Source organism: Aythya marila, assembly GCF_965140915.1.
Source record: "Aythya marila genome assembly, chromosome: 6".
Lineage (NCBI taxonomy): Eukaryota > Metazoa > Chordata > Aves > Anseriformes > Anatidae > Aythya > Aythya marila.
The window spans coordinates 29,958,738-29,985,270 of record NC_139047.1 but is presented as its reverse complement, the minus strand read 5'-3'; the positions used below and the strand labels follow the sequence as shown (position 1 = coordinate 29,985,270).

The 26,533-nt window shown below is 40.8% G+C and overlaps 1 protein-coding gene across 1 annotated transcript in view; it reads right to left on the bottom strand.

The window, feature by feature from the left end:
- The window catches only part of ACTR3 (actin related protein 3), a 30,280-nt gene extending 16,670 nt beyond the window's left edge, over window positions 1-13,610 (bottom strand). Inside the window, exon 1 of the mRNA XM_082763279.1 lies at window positions 13,453-13,610. Coding sequence (XP_082619405.1) covers window positions 13,453-13,496 — 44 coding nt within the window. The 5' untranslated portion in view covers window positions 13,497-13,610. The remainder of the gene's footprint in view (window positions 1-13,452) is intronic.
- Between the last annotated feature and the right edge of the window lie 12,923 nt (window positions 13,611-26,533).

Genomic DNA, 26,533 nt, shown 5'->3' with positions numbered 1-26,533 from the left:
TCCTAATGAAAAGGAAGGTAAGTTTCCCTTTAACAAAGTGCTTAGCACAGGACCTCAACTAGAGCCAAAAATGCTTTGCAAGAGTGTTTTACAAGCTATAAAACCCATCTTGTCTATAACCCACTGCAACAGGTATAACCGTGCAAAAAAACTTGACTTCGTATTGATCAACTGCAATGTTTACTGAAGAAGAAAAAAGGCAAAATAAAATACTTAATGGAAGAGAAAAGAAGTTAAACACCAGAAAGAAATGTACAATTCACACAGAGACCAGCATTATATACTGTACGTGCCTGAACTCAGGACAGGCAACTCAGATTTTGCAGACTCGAGTTTCTCATGAAAAGTTTTACTTTTTTCTTTTAGACACCTTAGATAGTTCCTAAGAAATCCCAAGTAAGAATCCCACAAGTTGATGCCTCTGTAACCAGCTAACGCAGAATACAGCTTTCAGTTCCAAATGAAAATTAATAATAAACCCAACAAATATTGACTCACTCTCTCCACCTTCCCATGCAAATCAGAAGCTGTGGCATGTAGGGTTTTAAAGCCGAACCTACAGAGGAACTTTGGACCCTGATGGCTACACAAGCTACTAGATCAGAAGCGCCTTCTCAAGCAATAGTCCAGCTTAGCTTTCTTTAAGTGACCTATTTCAAAGAAAACAGAAGTTAAAGTGCTGCAGGTAACAAGCTGTTTAGTTGCTTGTGATGTTGGAAACTGCCCGGTATGCACACATCCAGCAGACAGGAAGAAAAGCAGCCAAATGAAAGACGTATTTTAAATAAAAAGGCTGTATTCAGACATAAAATCAGCATATCTAAAAATACTATGGCCTACTCAGCAAAGAAAAGTCTCCTGACTCATGGAAAAAAAGCCCAGTTTTTAGATTTCTGAAAAAGGACAAAGAAAACCCCACGTGGCTTCTGCTGTCGGAATATTAAAGCCTTAAAGCAGCTCTCCAACGTAGTCTCAGATGCAATGCTTCAGATTTCTAGTAGATCCAAGCTTCCCAGCCAGGCTCTGCTCCGCATGGGGAGCACCACCACGCCCGACTGTGGGTCGGGGAAATAACCCACCCTCCTCATCTCTTGCAGATTCCCCGGGCACCATCCCACAACCCGCGTCTAGGGCTGCTGGGGAACAAGCAGCAGGCTTCCTCTTCCTAGCCACGAGGCAACAGACGCTCTTGAATTACAACGGAGTGTGAAACCAGTTAAGTCAAAACTATAAAAGTTAATACAAAACTGCAGCTCTCCAAGTGTGCAGTCTAATAAAAGCTTCTTTAATGACTGGGTTTTGCGAGGAGTATTGTTCAGATGGATGAGTTCTGTTCTACCAGCCACTTCAAGTAAATTGCTCAAATCTTCTGAAAAAAAAACGATACCTTGGGCAAGCTGGATTTTCCAAGTCTCGGATTTCCACAGAGCAATTCACGCAGAGCGGAGCAGAGCGTGCCTGAGTAATGGATGATTCACGGGGGAATGAGGCACGCCCTGCCTTGTTCAGGGTAGGGATCCAGTATCTTCTGGCACTCCTGAAAAACCTCCTGACATTAAGATATCACAAGGCAGCACCAAGGCTGGATCGCACTTCCCCTGTAAACCACAGCTTCGTTTGCTTGCTGCGCACACTGAGAGGTGACAGGAGCGACGTCCATGGAAAACGCAGGCACACATCGCTTGACGAGACTCAAACTCAGCTCTCCCACACTGAATTTGAGGCACTTGGCAGCGAAAGAGCGAGGCACAGTATAGACGAGGACAAACATTAGCTACATGGATTTCTATTGAAATCTGCGAAACAGAACTGATTTTCAAGACCCCAAAGGTGGAAACCTGCACTCAGTCTCCATCATGCAGACGACCTTCGGCTACCTGAAGTGTTTCTGCAGCCCTATTAGCTCACTTAAGGAAAAAGGAGAAAAACATTAAAAAATGTTGGATAATAACTATTTGGGCTGCCTTTAGAAGATGAACGACAAAACACCCAACCCCAGCAGGGCCTCACACAGCACCCACTGGTCTGGCCTGGGCAGATGCTGTGACAACCACAAACATGTCATTGGGGGGGTTGGGGGGACATTCAGAAGATAGTGGCAGTTCCTTCTCACTTGACTCTACTCATCTACACCTTAACCATCAAGGCAGGAGCATCACTCGGGTCCCACCCACCTCAAACTCACACCCTGAAATTAAGAAGTAGTTATGTGCTACTCCGCATGAGAGCTTTCTGCAAGGACAGCCAAAAGGCTCTTTGCAAGCTCTCAGCTGCACTAATGGGATTTCTTCTGTGCACTCTCTCACCTAGAATGGATGTTTCTAAGGCTAGGACATGAAAGCAGTAAGTTCACTTGAAGGTTACTTGCATATCAGTCACGCAGACGATTTTAGAGCTAGGAGGAAACAGCACTTAGAGCAAGAACCTCTAATGAGCACGTCATTAAAAACCTCCATCTGCAAACCACAAGCCCTGACCACGTGCCTTTCCTCCATTTCTTTTCTGTCCACGATGAGTGTCATTCTGCTTCCATCCACCCAAATTATACACCCCAATCCTAACACAACTGTAGTTTTAACAGAAGCCTTAAGAATAGGGGAGAATTATTTCTTGGATAACACATTTAACTACTGAGAAGCAGATGAGAAATGGGGTGGCCCCATACGATCTGAACCCTACACCTGCTGCTGCCAGTGCTGTGCAAAGACACAAGGAGTTACCACATGCAAGCAGAACAGAGGCACGGGTAAAGTTCTGATCCCTGCTCCAAAGACTGCTTAAGTGTTTTATTCTGTGATGGTAGAGATGCGGATACCTCAAAGACACTACACGTTGCTTCCTGTAAGAAACTGAATTTTGCAAGTTACACTGCCAACGGGAGTTAAAACAACCACATGCTCGCAAGTGCACTTTCTCCATTAAAATCCAACCTAACTCTTCTCCCAGCACACCACAGAAGTAAACTCTCCATATGTGCTACCTGTACACCAGCAAGTAGCATTTTAATATCTGCACATGAATCTGCTTGCTAAAATAATGTTTATGCAGACATCCTCCACTGTAGCTTGACACGCTTTGCTGCATAACTAATTCTTACAGAAAAATAGATAAAGCAACCGCACAAAACAGTGCTTTCATTTCGTATTTCAATTTATTAGGTTCCAGGCATTACTGATTTTCACATTTATATTAGCATTATTAAGTAAGTGGCATCGTTATGAATGGCTTAAGATGTAAAAAGGTTATCTTGTGATTTTATGATTTCACAGTTTCACAGCAGGCCACTGTTCAAGTATGCAGGATAGCACAAATGCCACTTAAGGTCACCGAAGTGCGTAAATCCTTTCTTGCAGGTGTGCACACAACAGCAAGATTCTCCTCTGGCAAAATTATCCTCATTCTAGGAAATGAGTAATTAAATGAGCAGGTTGAAGAAGGCACTACACAAAAAAGCTGAGAATGTGACCCAGTTCCATGGGACATACAGGCAGGCATGTGCTAATACATTCCAAAGGGCATGACATACATCAAGTGACAAAAACAGCATTTTTTTTTTTTTTTTTTTAACCAGAAAGGAAAGGGATCCCACCCATCAGTCTCCAACTCCTTACAGATAGGTGTCCGTGCCACCAGATAAGCTGCTGTTGGAGAAAAACCCGAGGGGTCCTACTTCACTGGTGCAGAGAGATTGCACAACCTCAAAAACTAGAGGGTGACAACTTCAAAGGGTATGATTTCCTTTCTTGTTTTAACTGGTGAATTCTGCACTGACATGATTTATAAGATAGACGTGGTGGTTTTACTGTCTCATATCTTTTGATAACAAAACTGCCTTAAAAAGAAGTGGAAAACTTTTCCAGCATGGATGAACCCATAGCTTTTAGCTGCAGAGCCCCACCTGACTGAAAAGCCTGAACAAGCCCTTACATTTTTATTTGCTGTTTTGCTTCATTCAGACTTCTCAAGAAACAGATGAGACTGAGGAGGGGAAAAAAAAAAAAGAAAAAGAAAAAGACCACACCTAGGGAGCATTTGATTCTTAAATCCCCATAAAGAGAAATAATGGGAAATTGATGGTGAAAGAGAGGAAATCCATCCTCCCCCTTAAAAAGAGGTCCCATGCTCCAGCAGGTGTAAATTGCTTAAACAGCAGCAGATCATCAGAAGCCCCTGAAGGAACTGATTATATTAGGAAAATGGGACTTCCTTTAATGAATTAAGATGTCCTTGATAAAACACAAGATAGCAGAAGACTTTGGAATGAGTCGTGCCCTTTATATTACTTTATATCTTTAGCTAATACAGATCATCTTTCACACATCATTAGGTTTTTAGTTTTAGTTTTTGTGTGTGTGTGTGTGTTTTTTTTTTTAAATAGCAGCTGCGTAGATGAAAAGTTTTAAAACACCCGTTGATCAAAAATGTTTCAAGCACTCAATAGTGAAAGCCAAAGCGTTAGTTCTACAAATGGAAAAAGCACACAAGATTAGAAATGCTTTTAGATCCTGGTTAATGCATAAAAGACACATCAAGTGATGGCTAAAGTACTCTCAAGTACGTATGGGACCCCTGGGCACCAGAGAGGGATTTGGCAGTTTGCAACCTTGGCCTTGGAATGAACAGCATTAGCACGTATTTGAAACCATTTCCTTACTTCTCAGGTGGAATATTGCATCAAGCCACTTGAAGAAAAAAAGTCACCTTGACACCTAACACTTCTTTGCCATATGCCGTAACCGACAGGGTAAGAAAGAACAGAAGCAGACTGAAGTGGTATGCAATTTGAAAGGTAATGTCAAAATTAAAGCAGTGCAATGTCAAAAGCAGCTTAAAATAAATGTTTGTTAGAAGCGTTTGTTTCCTGAAAAGGGGGAAAAAAAATAAGGAAGGCTAACATTTTAAGTATCTGAATAAAGAATCCTTGACAAAAACACAGTTCTGCTTTTTCTTCACAGCTACACCTGCAACTCAAAGTACAGATATCACTGCAATGCTCACCAGTAAAATCGAGCTTAAAGCACAATAAAAACTGCCAAGTCATGGCCACAAATGGACAGAAGCCTCCAGGTGTGTGTAAGAGGAGCGCAGGCAGCAGCAGGCACTACAGACACTCACAATAAGGTCAGCTGCATTTGAAAACTGGCACCTGGAGAATCTTATTAACTGCAGCCTGGGGAGAAGACAAAGCTCGAAGCTACCACTGTGCACAGCTCCTATTTTGCTAACAGTTGAGGAGAATTTTCCTAACATTTGGGCAGAACAGAAGAGAGTCTACATTCTAGATTGCTTTATGTTTACTTGCATCTTTGATTTAAATTAAAAGCCCCAACAGCACTGAGAATCGACTCTAGAAGCTCTCCCCTCCTGAAGTCAGCAAGAAGATCAGATGCATTTATTAGCGAGAGACCTTAGGTTAGGAGTGAGTCATGAGCAGCATACCTGAAACCCACCCCTATTTAAATGTCTAAGGCTAACAAAACCCAAGGTCAGTCACCCTGATGTCAATAACATCTAAACTTGTAGTCCTAGTCAATTTGATTTCTATTTGTAAAATCCCTTTCAGATATTTAATGCTGACATGTCCTTTAGCACAGAATGGAGTTAGTTCTGCTTTGAATACATTTTCCTCAAAGTCAGAGAGGCAAACGGCCTTGGATATTATCTTTGCATAATGAAAGCAGTTTGTGTTGGCAAAAGCAGAATGCTCTCTTTTTCCTCGCTGCTTCCTTCGAGACTTTTATATTAAATCATTTTAAAAAGCATTTTAACAGTGCCTCTGTGTTACACCACACCCACACAATACTAACCTATACAGATTTTTTTTTAATTTATATTTAATTTGCTCTCTGAGCACTTTCTGTAGTCTGACTCCTCCATGTAGGATGTCCAAGTAGGAGGAAACAATACCCCAAGTCCAGAAGTCATCATGACTGATTCCTTATGCTGTAAATTACTTTTTATGAGAGGGAGATTAACTTCGCAACTTTCTACACCATTTGTCCAAAACAAGCTGAACACCGTGCAGACATACTGAAAGAAAAGAATAGGTGAGTATACCTAATATTTGACAGCTGAAACAAGAAGGGACCGATTTAACCAACAAATACACAATTTCCCAGCGGACAAAACCCTGCACTGGGGATGCTGGTGACCAACACACCACAGCAACATGCTCATGGATATGGGATTGGCAAAACCTTCAAGCCATGATGCAGATGGAGCCACAGCTTGCACAAACCTGAGTGAACTTGATGGTTTTTCCCAAGAAAATGCAATGCATTGGCTAAAAGTGTAAATAGTTAATCCAGATTAAAAGAGAGAAGATCACTTCTGCTTGCTATTGGCACTACAGTTGTGCCTGAGAGCTACAGCCCTGAACAGACAGCTGCGTGCTGTCACCCCAGTGATATCCCTGCAGAGGGCAAGATGAACCCAAAGGGACTGGCAGACCATGGAGAGGTGACCAGGAGCCCGCAGCAAGCCCTGCTGGCAGCTCAGGCTTCCCACCTGCCCAGTACTGGCCACCTCTTCAGCAGGTAGCCAAGCGCTTTCTGAAAAGGATACGCTTTCATAAAAATATCAATTTACATACTTACCTGATCACACCACACTTCTATTAAAACGTGACTTTGAATTAGAAAGAGTTGCTTGTAGAAAAGTGTGCCTTACTAAGCTGGGGCTGAAAATCTATCACTGAATTTTGGTGTAATAAAAGGTAGGTCTCATTTAGCAAGTCATATTGTGAGAGTTCTTGCAGATGATAAACAGCATGAGAAATTGAAGGCAAGTCACGACAAAAGTGGACATTGAAAAATTGATGAGATATTGCATCAACTACATTATTAAAATTTGGATTAATTCACTGACAGCAGGGTACAATCAAAATAGAGCGGACAGCCTCCTGCCTGCATCTTGTTCTCTATAGACTGATCACGACATAACACATCCAGCGCACAGCTGCAGACACTCGCAGTGACCACAAGAGAATTATGCAGAGAAAAACGATATCTAGATTTTCTACTTTCCACATCTAGGCTTAAAAAAAGCAAAGTCACGCTCAGGTCAAAAAGAAGAGGGAGGGAAAAAAAAAGAGACTGACATTGTGACCTACAGAAAGTCAGTGGATGAAACAATGACTTCTTCAACTTGGATATAATCCTCCTTGGCAACTGATTCCTTTGCAGAAAGTTAAGGCAACATCAGCAGTAGCACTTGGAAAGGACAGATCAGTATCATTTTGATGGTTAAAATAACCCCGATTCAGGCACTTCTAAGTCTGCATTCAAAGCGGTATTTTTAAGGATCTACCCAAGGATATATATTAGATCTGTACACCTACATATATTTTAGTTCATTGACTAAAAAAAAAAAAAAAAAAAAAAGAGGAAGTTGCAAAGATTCCTTTTTCTAAGCAAAACTGAAAGGACCTCAAGATTTCATTGGGGACTGACTAAAATTTTAGCTGTTTTACCCTTGGATTTATAATTTTCTCTTTCAAGTCTTTAAATGAACAATACCAAAAATTAAAAGAGGTCTTGTTGGAAATCAAAGCCTTTTTGCATTTTTTTTTCCAGAGTCTGCAATGATGAAACTAAATGTTGAAACTTTTACACTGCATGATCTAAATGAGAAACTTTGCAGCTGGTCTTGTGCCTATGAAATAATAGAGAAGATGGATTGCTACTCAGGAACGAGTACGGCATTTCTGAATTCATTGAAGCCGTATTTTCAACTAATCTAGATGCTCAAACATGCATCACACCCATACAATCAACATCCTTTATGGGCAAAGCGTTCACGCCAGGTAATAACAAGCGACCAAGAAGGGAGCAGAGAGCCTGCTCTGTGCCACCCACACCTTCCCCAAAGCCGCCGTCACCGCCAGGGCCGTGCTCTGTTCTCAACTGCTGCATGAGCTTCAGCACGCCCGACCAGGAGCCGTGCTGTACATGAAAGGGGGCTCATTTATCAGCAACTTCACAGATCCGGCCCATGGATGCAAGCAGTTTTGTCCTCTGTTCAGAAATGTATTCCTTTCCCCCCTCCTCCCCCCCCCTTTTTTTTTTTTAAATATCAAGCTTAAGTGGGAAGCAGGGCAAGGAAAGCAAAAAGAAGGACCAAAAGGTGTCGTAGATCTTGAATGGTTTCTGACGTGCGTTCAAATAACATGTAAGCTGACTCCTGTAATGGCATTCCTACAGAGAGGGAGGAATATACAGTAATCTGTGTGTAAAGGAATATGGATTTTAATGGACATAATGAGTGCTTATAGCATTATAACAGACTGTGATGTACTAGAATTACTTAAGAAATCCTGTCAATCATAGGTCTGCAGAACCTTTTCTCAATTATTGAAAATATATATATTTTAAGCCACCAACTCAATCTAGCACAACACCTTTTTTCATGTTAAGGATGAAGCATTTCCTCCTCCGTCCCTGACCACTCATTTACTGGCAAGCAAAAGATATTCTGAAAATCCTGGAAGAATGTTTTTCCATATTCCATTAAGGAATGATTTCATTCATGCTTTCCGTTCTGAAAAATTGCTTCTCGGATAACACAAAATAGAGAGAATTCATCCCAATACAGGCAGTTTTCACGAAGACTGGAACCCATGAACAGTCACAACAAGACATCTGATGGAAACGTTCACTGTTATAAATCACAGTGCTGAAGCAATTCATACTCAGTAGAAGTTAGGATGTGAAAAATCCGTGGAAATAGCCCATGCCTAGAATGTTAGGAAAGAAAACTCTTTTCAAGGGCCAGTATAAGTTACTTTTAAGAAATTTATTTTAAGTAGCTAAGAGTAGAACCACTAAAGTTGCAAATCAAACAAAATACAGGCTGTTACTTCCCTTATGTTGGTTCCTTGTCTCATGTATGTTTGCTGTCTACTGAAGATTAGATTCTCATGGATCTCATACTCTTTTACACTACCAGGACAAAACCCAAAAGTGAAACAGAACAACACAATCCTGTTACAACTTTTCACACTCAACCTATAAATACTTTTGTCTACTTAAGACCATGAAGGTTTACAAGTGTTGCACAAAGATTAACTGTAGAAGTAAGATTTGTTGAGAAGCATCCCCCAAAGCTTGCTCTGCTGCATGCACCAGAAAAGCCCTAGCCCCAGCATCTCTGAGGTTTCATACACCGAAGCCTTCCTTCATTTTTGGCAAAACTGGTTATAGAAACTCCCCAGGAAACTCTCAGGGAGACAACTGATTCCAAAGAAGTTTGCAACTTTAGAAGAAGACTTGGAAATCCTGAGCAGCCTCAGTTTTCCCAGCTCTCAGCTGAGAGGCTCTAGGGACACTCGTGCTCCCACCGCGAAAATCACAGCTTGCTCAAGTCTGATCCAAAACCTTTAATTCTGAATTCTAGAATTCAGAGGGATAAAAAAGGAAGAAAAAAACGTGCACCCATTTTTGTAACCTGTATAAGGGAAATAAAAAAGGTGCCTAGCTCAGCATGTAAAAAGACATAAAGAAAAATCAACAAGGGAGACCAACATTTTCTCCTTCTCAACTGTGTAAGCTAATTTACCCAGAGGGATAACAATCACCCATGACCCTACTGATGCAAAAGAATTTCGGGTACACTAGAACAAAGCTACTCACTGGTGACAGCCAAGTATCAGTTGGTAACGGATCCACCTGGAAGCCACAGAAAACTGCATGAAAGCCTATAAAATGTAAAGTTGAGGTATGGAAAACACAAACTTTCCTTCAAATCATTTTCCTTGCTAAAATGAAGTTCTCATTTTGGAACTGCAGTAGGTTACACAGCCACTTAGTTCAGCTCAACTGAAGAGCCATTAATTTGAACACTTGCAATTATCTGCCATCCCAAATGAGCTAATTCAGTGTTGTGCAAGTTCATACTAAGAGAAAACCACGTTCACAACGATTAGAGAAATACAGCTCAAATCTAGATGTCAACCTAATCAAGCTAAATTCTGAAGTGGCGTAGGAAGAGCTTTTAATCGTGACTTTCAGGCTGTTCAATGTTCACCCATAGAAGAGAACAGCAAGAACTATTCAAATACCCAAAAGACACGCAGTAAGAGACTCCAGCCTACTGAGATTAAAAAATGACTAAGAGGCTTTTTCTTTCTTTAGTGTTTTGTTCATATACCTGAAATAAATAATATGGATTCATTTCCTTTTCATATTTTAAAATGCATATAGTCCCTACACCCCCCTCAGTACAAAGTATCATTCACAGCATACATACAGAGTCAGTGAACATTGTAAAAAGAACAGCACACAGCTCCAAAGAGAAGAGAAAGGGGTTCACATTAGCCAAGCTAAATCCCATTCAACATTACCATGGACAACTACTTCCTGACACTAGTACTTACAATATTGTTTCACAGATTTCCCAACAAAGCAGCAATATACTTAAAACTAAGCCAGACAACACTATCAATTACAGAAAGAACTAATCCTGTGCTAAAACTGTGCTGTCTGAGCTCTTCAGATATTTCATTCCCATGTCTGTAACCTTATTATGTAATAAAGAAGAAACTGCTTCATCTAAGTTTTTTTTGTTTTGTTTGTTTGTTTTTTTTAACTGCAATTAGGTATTTTACCTGCTCTTACTCATTACCCTATTTTCTAGATAGCAGGTTTGGTCAAGCAAAGAACGCACAAGAACTTCTGAGGAATGCATCGCTCAAAATAACAAGTGTAATTCTGGAAGAATTTTGCTGCGCCCATAATCCAATTGCCATGTCACTGACTTCACCCATTTGCCAGCTCCAGCTATATGACATGTACTTGGACTATCCCTAAAGCATTTGACTAACTGTTAAAACATCAAATGACAGGTATTACACGATCTCCCTAACCTCTTCTGTGCTTTGTTCCCTTTATGCTTGAAAAGTGGTTCTTAAAACGCGCCTGAGCTGTGCAGGCAGATGCTGAAAAGCACAACTCAGCCATTTCTTCCCCCTCTCATACTTCTCCTTCCCCCTGGATGCTAGCTGGCCAAAATACACACATACACCACTCAGGTCAACAAACGGAACCCTGCAGAGTCTGTAACTACATGTATAAAACATATAGAAGAGATACTGAGGGTGTCTTCCTCCATCTGCCCTTTTGCTGATTAAGGTTATTAATTTACAGCCCAAGGACTGTCCCTTCCCTGTAAAAAAAAAAAAAAAAAAAAAACTTCTTGGAAAACTTGTGCGCTTTTGAAGTCCTGCCTATTCTACGCAAGACAGCTTCTTTCAACCTTACCGTATTGGTTATGCTTTCTAAACCTCTTTTCCTGCTTTCAGCGGCTCTAACTTGTCTTGTCCACCAAAATTAAAGCAAGCACACAGTAACATAGCTGAATCCTCAGCTGATCTGCACAGAGCACAAGACTTACATGATTTGTGTGCAGTGATCTTGCTTATACATACAAAATGAGATGGGGTTGCATTAAAAAAACGAGAGCTATGTGATTATGCTGTTCCATCCCAACACACCTGTTTCCTAATTGTGTCAGGCATTAGATTTCTCCTTTATTAATTCACTACTTCACACCTTCATCTACTTAAATCAATGAAATCCAACAAGCCCAACTCTCTGGTGTGCTTTCAACACTAAACGTCTTTGTCCACAGTTTTATGGAGCACAACATCAGGGAAAAAAGAAGAACCTCGCCCTATCAAGTGCTTAAGAAACAGAAGTGAGAGCAGAACTGTTTGGGTTGTTTTCAAATAAACATGGCCTGACAATAAAACACTATCTTAGAGAGATCTACAATGACTGGAAAAAAGGATAAGTACGTAAAACAGGCAGAAGATTTGGTCAGCATCACATACAAGAATGCTAGAGTATGCCCTGTGCAATTAAGTTGATTAATGGTGTACTTATGTTCCGATCTCTTCAGGAAGATTTGCTTTTAACTCTAAGGTCCCTTGGTACACTTCTCCCATTAAAAAGCCAACATCATTTCTTACACTGCTATATTCTCGCATGCTGTTTCTGCTTGGCATCACTGAAAGCTCTGAGCCAATCTCTTGACACCAGTGCTCACAACCTGTATTTTGCAAGCCTAGAAAGACAGGATTACCACAATGGGACTACCTGTAATGCACATACATGAGAGATGGGAAGAAGCTTCTACTGGCATGTTGCAGAGTGCATTACAAATCTTGGCTCTGAAAGATAAATAGTACATACAGACATCATGTTACACTCTTGTATATTTCTCGTATATTACTCGCAACTACACACTCTCAGTCCTGCTGTGCTCACCTTCCTTTCACCCCACTGAATTCAAGGTTTTAATTCCAACTCTACAGATATGACTTGAACATCTGTACATTTAACATTTGTATGGAATAGACGTATATGCCTGCTCTTCTTAAACGCTGATTTGTTAACATCCTACACCAAATGGATTATCTTAAAGGGAAGACATGGATGTACTTTCAAAAACCAAGTGCCTGGATTTCAAATGAACACGCCCTTTCATAAGAGCATTGTAAATATCCATAACTACGCTGCACTCACTAAGAAACTTCTTCCATTATTTTCAGGAAGGTGGATGAGAAGTGAAACAGAAAGATATGCTTAGAAATTCGCAGTGGCAGCTGAAGAGCTTTGAAAAGACACCCGCATTTCCCATCACAGTAAAACCCCAGTGCACAGCAGCTAAAATAAAACACTCCATCTTTAAAACCGTACGCTGGGAGCAGCTCGCAGAGCGGTTTTCACTTCCTGAGTGCGCTGCCGTAAGCAGCACAGCGTGACCCTTCCCACAGGCACCTCCGAGGCTCTGCTACCGAGGTCTCCAGAGACACCGAAAGCCGTGCCACGGCGGAAAAGGAGGCTGAATCCCAAGGGCTGCCTCCCGAAATCAGGTTTTAGGCTATATATCACTGGCAATTCATCCTCTTCACCTCCTGGTTGCTGCTAGATAAAAAGAAGAGTTTCTAAAACGGATTTGGTTCAGGTTTGACACTGAAAACTGCCTTATAAGGTATAAAAGCCTGAAAGCAGGAAGAGGCTTTGACAAAACTAAGGAAGTTCCTCTGCGCTTGCTCACTAGCGGAGGAGGTTTTTTTTTTTTTTTTTTTTTCCTCCCTTTCCACAGAGAGAAGTAACAGAGAATAAATGACCCAGGCAGCGGCGACAACAACGGGGGGCCCCCCGAGCTCAAGCCACCGAGGGGGGACGGCTGCAGGCAGGGCCCTGAGCCCAGGCAGCCCCTCGGGGAGGGCGTGGGGCTCCTGCCCGGCTCCTGCCGGCACAGCACAGGGCCGGCGGAGGCCTCCCCGCTGCCGGGCACCCTGAGGGAGCCGCGGGTGGATGCGCTCCCGGCTCAGCCCAGCCCAGCCCTGCCCGGTCCCACACATCCCCGGCGCCCCCCACGGCAGCAGGGGGGGGAAGGAACACGCCCGACACCCGCCAGCCCCGAGCTGTCAGCAGCCGCCCCGCTCACCCCGTGCCGCAGTCCACCACGCAGGCGGGAAGCCGCCCGGCCATGCTCCTCGCTAGCGGCGGTCCTGGGGACGGCGGGCAGCCCTGGGCGCGCTCCGGCTCCGCTCGGCTCCGGGGGGCGAGGGCACTTCCGCAGGGCGGCCGCGCCTCCTCCTCCTCCTCCCCGCCCGGCCCGGCGAAGCCCAAGATGGCCGACCCGCCCCTCCCTCTCCTCCCTCCTCCCCCGGCGGCGGCGGCGGCGGGCGCGACAACCCCCAGCCCTCTTCCCTCTGACGTCCGATCTCGCGGCCTCGCCGTTGCGCGGCGAGGAGAAGTGGAGCGGGCGGGAGGAGTTTTTCTTTTCCTTTTTTTTTTTTTTTTTTTTTTTTCCTTCTTTCATTCTCTTATTTATTTATTTATTTATTTATTTATTTATTTTATACAGTCACCCGCCCCCCAGCCGTCTGAAGGTTCTCCCGAAAGGACGCGGCATCAGGCCTCCTGTCGCGTCGTCCCCAGCGGAAATAGTATTTTAACGCCGAAACCCTGACAGAAGGCAGCAGCGTGGTGTTAAAAAGTGCTGAGGGGATGGCTTCCTGCAGGCACTGCCGCTCAGGGCCGTGGGTGGCTGTCCCTGCAGCAGCGCTGACGGACTGCTCCAGGAAAACCGCCACAAAGGGCAAATACAGAAGTCAATGCTGCTTGTTCTGCTTTTTGGTGTTTCCAGAGGCACCATGGAAGATGCTAGGTGGCTGCCTGCAGCCCTGTTAGCAGGCAAAACTCTCCCTTGGGAAGGTACCAGATGCCTCTCATCCTGCAGTCTGCTTCCCCTCTGCCATCTTGAAGCCCTCAAGCATCTTAGCCACAGACGCCCATAGGAGTGTTGATCTGAGGTCTCATTCCTGCTCTACTGCCCACCATTAAGACCTCTGTGCTACAATCTCACGTAATCAGAGCCAGAAGCATAGATGCTGCCCCAGATATCTGTCCCAGAAAAAAAAAAAAAAAAAAAAATCCAATAGGATCAATGGTGTCCATTGCTTCTTGGGTTTGACCATAACCCTTTTGCCTGGGACACTGAAGCTTTGAACAGGCCAGGAGGTCATTTCTGATTCAGGATAATAAATTGCTCATATTGCCCTATATGAGAGGCACCATGCTGCTATTTTCTGCTGAGCATGTACTATATCTATAGTACATGACTTAATAGCTTCACCCCTCCCAGCCTTTCATACACAGCAACATGGGAAGCCATGCTCTTCCCCTTTCTGTTACCCCCTCTTTCTTGTAGCAAAAGCACATAAACCTTCAAATAAGAACAGGTCATACCCTTGCCCGCAACAGAGCAAATGAGATGACAGAAAATAGATGAATAGGTAAATCAAATCAATGTACACTCGAACTACAAGACTAACAGAATTAGCTGTCAGCTGGAAATGATGATAAATAATGAGGGTTGGCTGTGCAGCTCACCTTACTCCCACACTCCTTTTGAAGAATTTTTCATCCCAAAAGGGGCAAGGATGCACCCTGTTGGGGTTTTGGCTTTCAGATGGAAAAGAATAAAAACTGTTCAAGGGGTCATTTTTTTCCTTCTCTTCCCACCTTTCACAGTCCTTCAGGGTTTGAAGAAGACTGCTGTGTCTATCAGATCTGGCCCAGTTTTTGCCCTATGGTATACTGTAGCCACACATTTTTTGTTTGCTGTCAAAGTATTTTAATATTTTTGCTATTCTGGTATTGTGCCTTTCAGGTATTTTTTAGCTTGCTGCTACAGCTGTGGCAATGTGGAGATGTGGGTTTGATGTTGTAATCTGATGTCGCAACCATGACCTATTTGGTTGCCCATCCAGAGGAGTAGTGTCAGGGCTCACAGTGTACTAATTGACCTTAATGGCATTAATCTGCCTCACCTGGGGCTTCTACTCCACACTCCCTGCCCTGAGCACAGGAGCCACAATGAAGTCCTGGGCTCTTAGCCCTTGTTTGAATTATGGTGCAATGTGTGTGGTTCCAGGCTGACTTCCTGGCCCAGTCTTGGGCCTACTTCGTCCTTACAGACCTCCCTGTTGGTCACCGAGCTGTGTCTGATGTTGTTTTCTGTTATTGTCATCATTTCCTGGTTTGCAGACTGATCTTCTGGATTGACTTTGGACCTGTTTTACCCTGTCTCATAAACTTGTCTGATGATGTGGACTCTTGGTTCAACCTGGTCACTATCTTAGGTTCTGCCTAATTAGTCTCACCCAGGTGCTGCAGGACATGCTCTGGCTGTTACTGCACCTGGCTCCACATCCCGCAGGGAAACCACCAGCCCTCAATGCATTCTTTCAGTGGTCTTGCTTCCTTGTCCAAGCATTGGTACTCCTCACTTAGATTAGTTATCTTTGAATAAGGACAGCCTTGTTTCCTGAGTTGGCTCTATTGTAGGGTTAGACAAAGGTCAGGGCCAGTGCAAAGGGAAGGGCTAAGTACATGCCCTTCAGGTTGAGATTGGAGGGCACAAAAACATCCCTTCATGTAGCAGCTAGACCAGTTCAGTTGTGAAGTCAAGCTACCATCTGGCTTCTGTGAGCTGCCAGAGTTTCCTGAGGAACACAGGAAAGGAATGGAGATGCTCAGTACATTAACATTTTTATTTTAATACCAAAGTAAATTATGAATAGAACATAATGAGTCAGTTTGCAGATAATGAAAGGGATATCTGAAGAATATTCTGTGGGCTGTGAGCTATCTTCTGCTAGAATGTGAAAGATGAATATCTGACAGATTTTCAGAGAAAGTGCAAATAGTCCCTTTCTAATGCATATGCCCATGTATGTGTACATAAGTACATATTTATCTAAAATAAATACAGCTAGTATATAAAGTACCATGTGGACTTTTCACTTTCTTCTTGGTTTTATCACCTGGCATTCAGGGTTATACATGCACCAATACAACTGCTACATCTACGTCTGACAGATGGAGCCCTGGAGTGAGAGAGCAGCTGAGTGCTCCAGTTGCAGAAGTTCACGTAACCCCAAAAAGGAGAATGAGACAAGGGCCAAAAAGATATGACATGTAGAAAGCATAGAGATGGCAGTTCTTGCCTTTATTGTACAGCTTGAGAGCAAGGCACAGAAGGGATGAGCACTGCCTAGTTAGCATGCCTAGCTGTAGTTTTGGTTTTGGACCATGTATATGTTAGTGTGACATGGCTGACTATAATTTATTACCTAATATTTCCAAGTGATACTCTGTATTAGTCCAGCTAAACTTTGAAGGTAAAGTCAGAAGACAGAGGTAGTAGAACTGCTTTAAAAGTATGCTGATGACTTTTTGCTGACAGAAGAATCTATATTCATACTATATTTGTCACTATAAAACTTTAAATCAAACACACAAGCACTCACTGTAATGCACTCTACTGAAAATATCCCATGGCTGGATTTTTTTCACCTTGTCAATATGAGCATTTTCTCTGAACTTGCAGGACACAGGGTGATAAAAAAAATACTACAGTTCATACAGAAAGTGAAACAAATCTGGTAGCTCCATTAGTGATCTCTTGTTATCAGTTGTGCTCTTCCTGAGTCTGTTTTAAGAATGATATTGAAAAAGAGCATTGCTGTTGCTTTTTTTTTTTTTTTTTTTTTTTTTTTTTTTTTTTTTTAATAAAATGCTGTGGCATTTACAATTGAGAAAACACAGACTAGGGCTTCTTTCAATACTGAGCTGCCAAGCCAATCGATATTTTGCAAGGGGAAGGAGTTGAAAGACTAAAGTCTCTGGCTGTGAGCTCTCAAGTTTCATTTTATTAGTCTTTCCAGATGCAGCTCTTCAGGTGGCTGTGGACCAAGACCCCAGTCCAATAAACTAAAGGTGCAAGATTTCTCTCTAAGTAATATTATCCCACCTTGTTGTACTACAAACATTTTTGCTGTACTGCTCATCAAAATTCAAACACCTCAATTTAAATTTCAATACTGATTCCTTTACAGACCCTTTGTAGTTTCATGCATTGGTACCTCAATTATCTTTGTAGATATTTTTACTGTAGGAGTCTTGTGCTCAAATTACAAAATTGAGCCTATAAAGCTAAAACTCAGCTAGACCCAGCAGGATTGCAGTGATGAATAATACACTTCAAAACTTTCTTGCATTTAAATGTTTTCCAGCCCTTATTTATTTCTTCAGTACAGGAGCAGTAGGAAAGGACATTTTGTCTCTTTGCATGCTATAATTTTCTGAATCTTTTCATCCTATTTTGGCCAAAAGTCAGTTCCAAACATATGCAAAGCTTTTAGCTGTTTCAGGATGTACCACAAATAGATTTTTTAATGTGTAGAGGCAATGTCTTAGTATGTTCTCAATCTCTCCAATTGGAGTAAAACCCCAAATTGTTTTTATCCGGCACTGTCCTGTACAGCAGCCATAATTCCGCAGTATCATCATCCTATAATGCACAGTTGTTCAGCTTTTATAAGCAGGGTTGGATTGCATGCGACCTTTCCTGAATATCCATGAAAAGAGAAGTAATTATCATTGGAGAGCATACTCCTTGTGTTGGTTTTAGGCAGTTTCCAATGTAAATAGAGAACAAGAGAATGCAGATGAATACAAATGCATAAAGAATGAAAAGAGAAAAGTTGAGTAGTGAAGTGTTCCTGTCAGTCAACAAGTAAACATGGGAACGATCTAACAGTTTGACTCAGATGGAGGTAATTTTCATACAAATTTCTGCAGTTTTGTAAAAAAAAAAAAAAAAAAAAAAAAAAAGTCTTGGGACCCCAATCTTTTGCATGAAGTGGGCATGACTTACTCGCTCTGGCAGTATTAGGTATTGAAATTTTGCAAGTCGTTCCACTTGGAGAAATGCAGACCTAGACAAAAGCATTACAGATCATGTACTGAACTTAGTGGGAAGCTTTTCAGCATCCTGCTCATTCTGGATCATTTTCACACAGGTAACGGCCTGCCCTTGTGCATGCAGAAAGAACAACTTTGTGATTTCACATACAGATTAAGGCCCAGGAAGCACACTGAAGTGCAAGGAACAAGAAGAAACGAGGAACTAAAGTCACAGAGGTGCAGCAATTCTGGAAATGCCCAGGAGAGTATGATTAAACCAAGCTGAGAATCTGAGCTTGCCTGGGTCAGCGTGTTGCCACTTAAACTGGTATAAATTGAAATTAAAAGGTGGGTTAATTTCCAGTGCATCACACTGAACATACCTTAAGGCCAGAAATGACTGATAATAAAAGCTAGAGAAACAACCAAGGTAAATCAGGTCTCAATTATCCATTAGACAATATTCACTTTATTGCATGCATTTCCTATGAAGTACATTGCTTAATAATTTATCCATCATGTTCTGAATATTTTAATATAAGTAAGTTTTAGCAGTTGTTGGTGGACTAATACAGAGAGCTAAACAAGAAAACTCTTTACTGTGATATTTGACATATGTAGATTTCTTCCAGGAAGGGCCACAAGCAAAATTACAATGTTACTGGTTGATTTTGGCATAGCTATAGTAGCAGCCATATGGCAGGCATGTAATTTCATGGAGCTGCACATGGTGAAGTCATGGCAAATTATCAGGATCTCATTTGATGTGGCTGCTCTCCAAGATTTCTGACTTAGATGAACTAAAAACATTAACTTTCAAAATATATTTAGTCCAATGATATTTTTTCAAAATAATGAACAGGAAAAAAAAAAAAAAAAAAAAAAGCCTATGGTCCTTTATACACCAAAACTAGTAAGGAAAGAAATTTACAAACAGGAGCCTGTTTATACCCCTTGATTATTATGGTGATGACACCACTACTGCCTATTATATTTGCTAGGAATAGCAACAAAATGTGCATCAAAAAATAAACCAGAAAATACAAAGGAAGAAGTAGACTGGAAATGTGATGACTTAAATAGAAATTCAGTTTTCTGGACAGAGCCAAAATCTGCAAAAGTCACTCTGTCTGGAGAAACACTGAATTCCTATTAAAGCTTACTTTTGCCTTCAGAAATATTTGTATGCTACTAGTCTGCGATTTCTTGTAACAAGTATGTCTTGTTCCTGTATAAAAGTTAGTGTGAGGGCAACTGGGGAGTGATGCAGCAGTATTCCCAGCCCAGCCAAATGCCGTCTGATTCTCTGCCTTTGTATTGTACCCTCACTGCAGACTCCACACGCTCACACCTGGGAGATGAGGAATAAAAGCACATAGCTTGGCCCTGGCCAGGAAATTTGTGATTTCTGTTCTTACGTTCCGAGTTGTATCTCTTTACTTTCTTGGCTGGAACAAATTTGCATTACTACCTTCTTCATAAGACTTCTAGATAGTACACACTCAAGAGAAGTGAAAACTTCAAGCAATCCCAGCTGAAGAATCTACTTGCCTTAGAGGATGTATGGTAGGCTTCTATGCTTCCATGTTTACCATGTCATTAAAAAATTATTTGACTAAAACTCATAACTTGCAAACATGTAAAACACCTTTTTTAACTTAGTGGTTTTTCTTATTTAAAAATGCCAGTCATGCTAAATCACACCAGCAAGTCTGAAGTTTAGCAGGCACTGCAGGTATCTGTAACCACTTGCATTTCCAGCAAAGCAGAGAAGCTCACTGGAGTAAAACCAAGCCTTGAAGAAGTGACAAGTACAATTGCAAGAGAAGTGCCAGGTCACAGATTCTTAGAACACAGGAAATAAATATCCAAGAGGGCCACCTCAGAAATGCAGGAGCACGATGATTCATAGAGCATGCAGTGATGCCATGGCTTTTTGAGCAAAAGCCCTGCTGTGACAAGCCTTTAGAGTTACTCAGACATTTGAAGCTGCAAGCAATTGAATCTATGATAGGTAAACAAGTTAGTCTCTGTTTTGAAACACTTGTTCAGACCTTAACAGATGTTCACCACCTTTTGAGAAGGTTTTGCTGCCAATATTTGACCTCCCATTCTAAATTGCTTTTCACAAGAGGATGCTTTAGAAACACTCACATTATACCTTTTGGGTATTTTTCCTTGTTATGTGGCTTTTGAAAAAAATATGTCTTCAGTTGATCCAAACTACTGACCTTTCAGATTAGCTTCTAGAAGGAAAAAAAAAAAAAAGAAAAAAAAAAGACCACAAATATCACTGTAGTGCCATGTTATTCATTTTGTATTTAGTTCAAGAAATTAGGGGAGGAGACTTTGTAAGTCACATAGACAGATGCCATTCTCTGGATCAAGCAGAGTGCTAGTGAAAAATGGTACCAGTCTTTCCAATTATCTGGATATTATAGCATCCACAGTTCCATTGGCTAAGCCATGAATAAGTACTCCCTAATTTGCTTCAGACAAAATGAGACGTAACTAAAAATACCCTCTCTGATGGGTTAAATAATGTGTCTGCTTCCTCTCTAGCAGAATAAGGAATGCTCTCTCCAACAGAGCGGGGGGCATGCAGCATCTTTTTCAATTATCACAAGTATGTGAAGCCCAAGTTTGACTATTAGTCAAGTAGGTCAACAGTGGAAACCCTTCAAAAACATTGTGTTCCATACAAAATAAATCTATTCCTAGTGACAATGCTGCATGCGTAAAAGTGGAAAAAAAATCAAGGCACTATTTCTGAATGCTCAGTACTTCTACAATAGGTTTATTCAATCTATTTGGTAATATACAGAGAAAGAAACTCTTAACACATTTCTGTGAACTTGACATTTCTTGCTTGTCCTGCTGAAAGACTGCAGGAAATTTTCCAAAAATAATACCTTAATCAAATGTAAAAATAACAAAAGTTGATTTGCAGTTCTACAATGTTGTGTCAGACATCATCAGGACTATAAGGATGTCTTTGAAGAAGACCACAGAAAATTTGTGAGAATGTGCTCGTGTGTAGTATCTTAAATACATGTATAACAAAACCAACAAGCATTTTATCCAAGTGTTTAATTCACTCTGCTGCTTTTGAACAACTGTACTAGGTAAATACTGTGGCAAATGTTATTAATGAATGTGTTAGGTTGGGCAACATTTTACAAACAAACAGGTAACATGAATTTTGTTAGCCCTTACTGTAAAAACGAGGACATTAAAATACATATTTGGAGCACTACATGCCTTTTCAAGTTGGTGTGCCAGCTTGAAAGCCTTCCAACTTGAGAGCCAGCTAGCTTAACCTTTAATGACAACATATTTTGAAACCTTACTATCTGAAGACAATGCACTGGCAAAGCCCAAAACCCGTATCTCTGTCAGTGCAGTTTTTCATCTGATAAACTTTTGGTTTTGGTGTAACTTAAGAGTCTGCACTGAAAAGACTATAGCTACTTTTTACTTTATAGGATGTGAAAAACAGAAACTTTCCTGGATTTCCCTGCGGAATAACTTCCAGTTTAATCCCTTTGTATGTTCTATGTATAGAATCTACATACACAGTATGCCTCCCATGGTAATACTGCAAGAATCAATACAGAACATTTGTTCCTTTGCTTTAGGCCCTTTTTATGAGAATGCCTGACTTATCTTGAATATCATGCATGCCCAGCAAGGGATCAGTTAACTGTTAGCATATTGGGCAATACTTCAATTCACTTTCAATCGTACCTTATGTTGCAATTAGCCTCAGTGAATCACTGTGATTATTCATACAGGAATGTACAAAAGCACAAATATCAAAATCTGTTCTGTGTTCTCTTGAACATACAGGGTCAGATTATATCCAAACCCTGTAGCATTGTGCTAAGGAAACTGCCTGGCTTGACTTTTAGCAAGTTGCTTTTATGGGAATATTCAGTGCAAGTAAAAATCACATTCAGCTCTCCATTAAGAAATATTTATTTTTTTCTGATCGAATCTCCAGACAGAGCAGGTACCCACACATGCACTTCAACTCGCTTTGGTATTCAAATGACTCCCTTCTTGCCAACATGTGTGAAGGTTACACATGCAGTCCCTTCCTAAGCTTATTATTTTTCTCAATAGCATGGTGAATGTGGTATTCAGAGCACTTCTGAAGGCTTACTTTCCATTTACTTTTTGTTTTGCTTGGATAGGCTTCCAAATGGTCTTTTAAATTGCCTTTTCTAACAAATTAATTATGATCACAATTTATCAACTGAAAATAATTGAATAATAGCAATTTAGTAGTATTTCCAGTTTGGGAAATCCCATTACCCAAAATAATAACAATAATAATAAGCCTGTAAGAGTAAAGAGATTCAAGTAAGTGATAACAACTATGCCAGACAAGTTGTTTACTAGTAATCTTATTAGTAGATAATATTTGCAAGTAATGTTCAGTGGGAAGCAAAAAAGGCTCTGGAGTCCAGTTCATTTTCTAAAGCTATTAAAAGCAATACCTGATAAAAAGCTACATTGCAAAAATATTTGTGGGTTTTGCTTCTAAGACATCTGCAGCATAACATTTTTCCTTTAAGTACTGGTAGTTTTCATACTAATGAGCATACATTTTATTGCAAATAATACATTTCTAAGCACTGAAATCTTACAGCTTTGTCACATGATGAAACAGGTAATAGGAACCACATAACAGCTCAGCAAGGGTAGAAAATACAAAACATTAGTAAATATATAAAAGAGGACTGAAAGCAAAGTGGAAATCGTAACTATCATAGCCTAACTCAAAATATGCCCTGGTTTTGAAGTTTTAATTTCAGTATCTCATAAATTGGATCAGAAATCTGGGAAGGCAGCAAAGGTAGTTGAGCAATAGAACCATTGCCTGAAGCAGTGGTGGTTTCATGCAAAGTGGGATTTAGGATGTTAGGACACATCAGGGACAGCTGAGGATGACTATGATGACTTTAAAACACAAATGGTGCAAAGAAGGTGAAGTGGAACAACTAGTAGAAGCTATGCAATAGGATTATTAACCAGTGGGCTAAGAAAGCAAAACAAAGCATTTTCTTTTACATTGAGAAACTACCTAAATAAACCCTTAGCAGTTAATGTTTTACAGTACAACTGGGTTTAACAAGGGAATTAGACAAGTTCATAGGTCCATCAGGGGCTATTAAATATGTTGGCTGAATTACAGACTTCCAGATAAGGATGCTGTAAACCATTTATTTCTAAAACCCACAAGGATGTTCCATAGAAACAACTCCTGTGTAATTGCCCCATTTCTGATACCCTTTTCCCAGGTATCCATTGCCAGTTGTCATAGAGACCTGATTCTGAGGTAGATGGATTTTTGTTCTAACCCAACAGAACAGTGAAAATACTCTGATGTGTTCTCTACCAACTCTAGCCCTGCACACCTGGACTGCGTCCTTCTCCCAAGGAGAAAAGAAATTGATTGAAACTGAGTTTTTCAGTTTAAATTTTAATAGAGTTTCTTCTGCTGCTTTGTCCTTTATATCTTATTCATCAAAGATCTGATCCAAATCCTTCTGAAGAAAGCATTTATCTAAAATAAACAAATAAAATTTCATTTGTAAAGTTCTAATGTGAGACTTACTGAAGTATTACATTTCCTTTTTGGGATCTGATCCATTTCATCCAAATCAGCTATTACATTCTTGTAAGTAGAATATGCAAGAGCAGAAACTAAATTCTAATTCTCTTTATAAATGCAATTTAGCAGGTCTGTAAAATAAAATCAAGGATATTTTCTCTTATGAAAATATTACAGTGCAGCTGGGAAGTAGATGTAATTTTGCCTTGCCTATAAATGTGCTATTTATGTAACTGTAAAATATTCACCACAACAGAAATAAATATGCAATATGTGTATACTGGCAATATACTTAGAGTTATATTACATGGGATTACTCAAACTAACTCTAAAAGAAACAGTAAAAAAGGGGAAATCATAGTTTCTTTCGGAGAAGACACAACATCATCATGTGTACTTGTACAATAGGAAGCAAATTACTTAGTCAAGAGCTAAAAATATGAGTCCTGTGATATTTCTAAGTGTAAAAAATGCAGGCCTGTGGGTTTCTTACAATGTTGACCCATTTTTATTCAAATGCCTCAAGAACCACAGCCTAAGTGCGTCATCATGTGATGAAGAAATGTCTGGCACTCCACCTTAAGATCTGCAGTTTGCCTGCCTCGGTCAAAATGTTTAAAACCAAGACAATACCAGCTTGGATTTAGCTGTGTTGCTGCCCTGAGTTGCGAACTCCATAGCCTCATAAAGAAGAAAACTTGCATACAAGGGAGGACATATGAAGCTACAATCAGAAAGACAGTCTCAATTCACAGTTGGGATTTCATATCCTTCGTTTCCACTAAGAGACTGAGAAGAAAATACATAAAATTGGTGCATCTCCAGATATTTTGCCATCCCTTGCACCAGTCCCTCCACTTTCCAGGTACAACAAACTGAGCTGAGCTTTATTATGCTAGGCCTTCAAAGGCGAGGTCACCTTTTTCAGAGTTTTTCTTCCACTGCATGATCAGGTAGGACAGAAAACATTGGGAATCTGCACCTTTTGTGTTGCTGTGGGTGCTCTCTCTGTTCACGTCAACATATGCAGCTTGATTTTAGTAAATTATAGAACAATCAGTTCATTTTAATATGTTGTGCATAAAAAAATCAGATTTTTTTTTTTTTTTAGTAAAAGCACCATTAGGTATAAAAAGCTGTTATGTGTAGTCTCTCTGTCAGTGCTGTAGTCATAACTTTTTGGCTGTCTTCTCAGGGTTTGCCACATATTAACTAAGTGACCTTGGATAAGCCATGGGAAGTTTACCAAGTTGCAGTATAAATACTTAGAGGAAGGATGTGGAAGATCAAAATAAAATTCGATGCTGTGAGATGTGTACACACTTTCATAATTACATTTTATATTATTTTCAGCTCCTCCAAATTCCACAGAAAGCACTATTTCTAGAAGACTTTTTTTTTTTTCTGCAGCTTTAATTAATTTTATCTATAATCTTTCTTGAAAGTTGTGAAGTCAAAATTTATTAATAAAAGCACCGTTCTGTATATTTTTTGCTTGAAGGCAGAAGACAGTAAGCACTGAAACAAAACATATCAATACAGTATCATTTATAGTATATACTCAGAATATTTTTTTTTTTAATAAAGAGTTTAAACCAAGAGCATAATTCACTGTGTTTCCTGTATTGTTTAGGCTATAAATGCTTCAAGGCAAGTATTGTTTATCATACTACTCCTAACAGTTTTATGTGGCATCAAGCTTGTTGGATGTCTCTTAGTGCTAGCACATGCAAATACAACTACAGTTATATTAAGAAATGAAGGGGTCACTAAAAAAAAAAAAAAAAAAAAAAAAAAAAAAGTTTAATTAGGACTAAAATTTCTTAGTTCTTTTCCTCTTAAGAAACAGCTTTTCTTTGTATCATCAACACCTTATGCATCTCAAACATAAGGTAACAGTTTGTCTAGGCAGTTTCAGTTTTTTATTCTGTTCAAACTGCGTTGATTGCGAAGTAGCCATCTATTTTGAGAATTTAATTAGTTGTCGCTGCTTCCTGGTCCTCTGAGATTTTGTATCGCAGGCTGTAAAGATCGCTGTCTTCATGAAACAAAGCTTCTGCCACCTCAGTGTATTTCAGGACAATTCTCAAGGGCCTCGCTCACTGTTTGTTTTTTTTTTTTTTTCTTTCTTTCTTTCCTCTTTTTGAGGTACCAGTTTCAAGCTCCCTCCCACTTCTCCAATCTAGTTCTTTAGCTTGTGCTGTCCCTCCGTGCGTCGCTTTGGTTTTGACCTGCTTATCTCCCTCCGGTATCTCACTGCTTGGAAGAGACCGCACAAATGCTGGACGATGACTTCTAGCCGAAGGAAATCCTCTTCCATCCAGGCTGTTCTGTCCCATTTTTGTTCTGGGAGCGGGCTGTGGTTTTGAAGCCCGCAGCCGCCCTGCTCTGCACAGCCTGGCACGGCGCTTCCCAGCCGCAGGGGGGTGACCGATGCCTCTGAAGGAACAACCCAAAGCCCCGTTTTACCACCCCTTTTTCCCAAGCCCAAGAAATCTGGCTGTAGTGAAACGGCAAGGTTTCAAAGCTGTTTATTTGTCATTATTTAGCGTGCCAACGCAGCTACCACAGGCGGCGAGGCAGGGCTCTGCTGAGCGCCTCGCAGCCCCTTCCTCCTCCAGACGTCTCCTGGAGGCCTAACGCAGCCCTG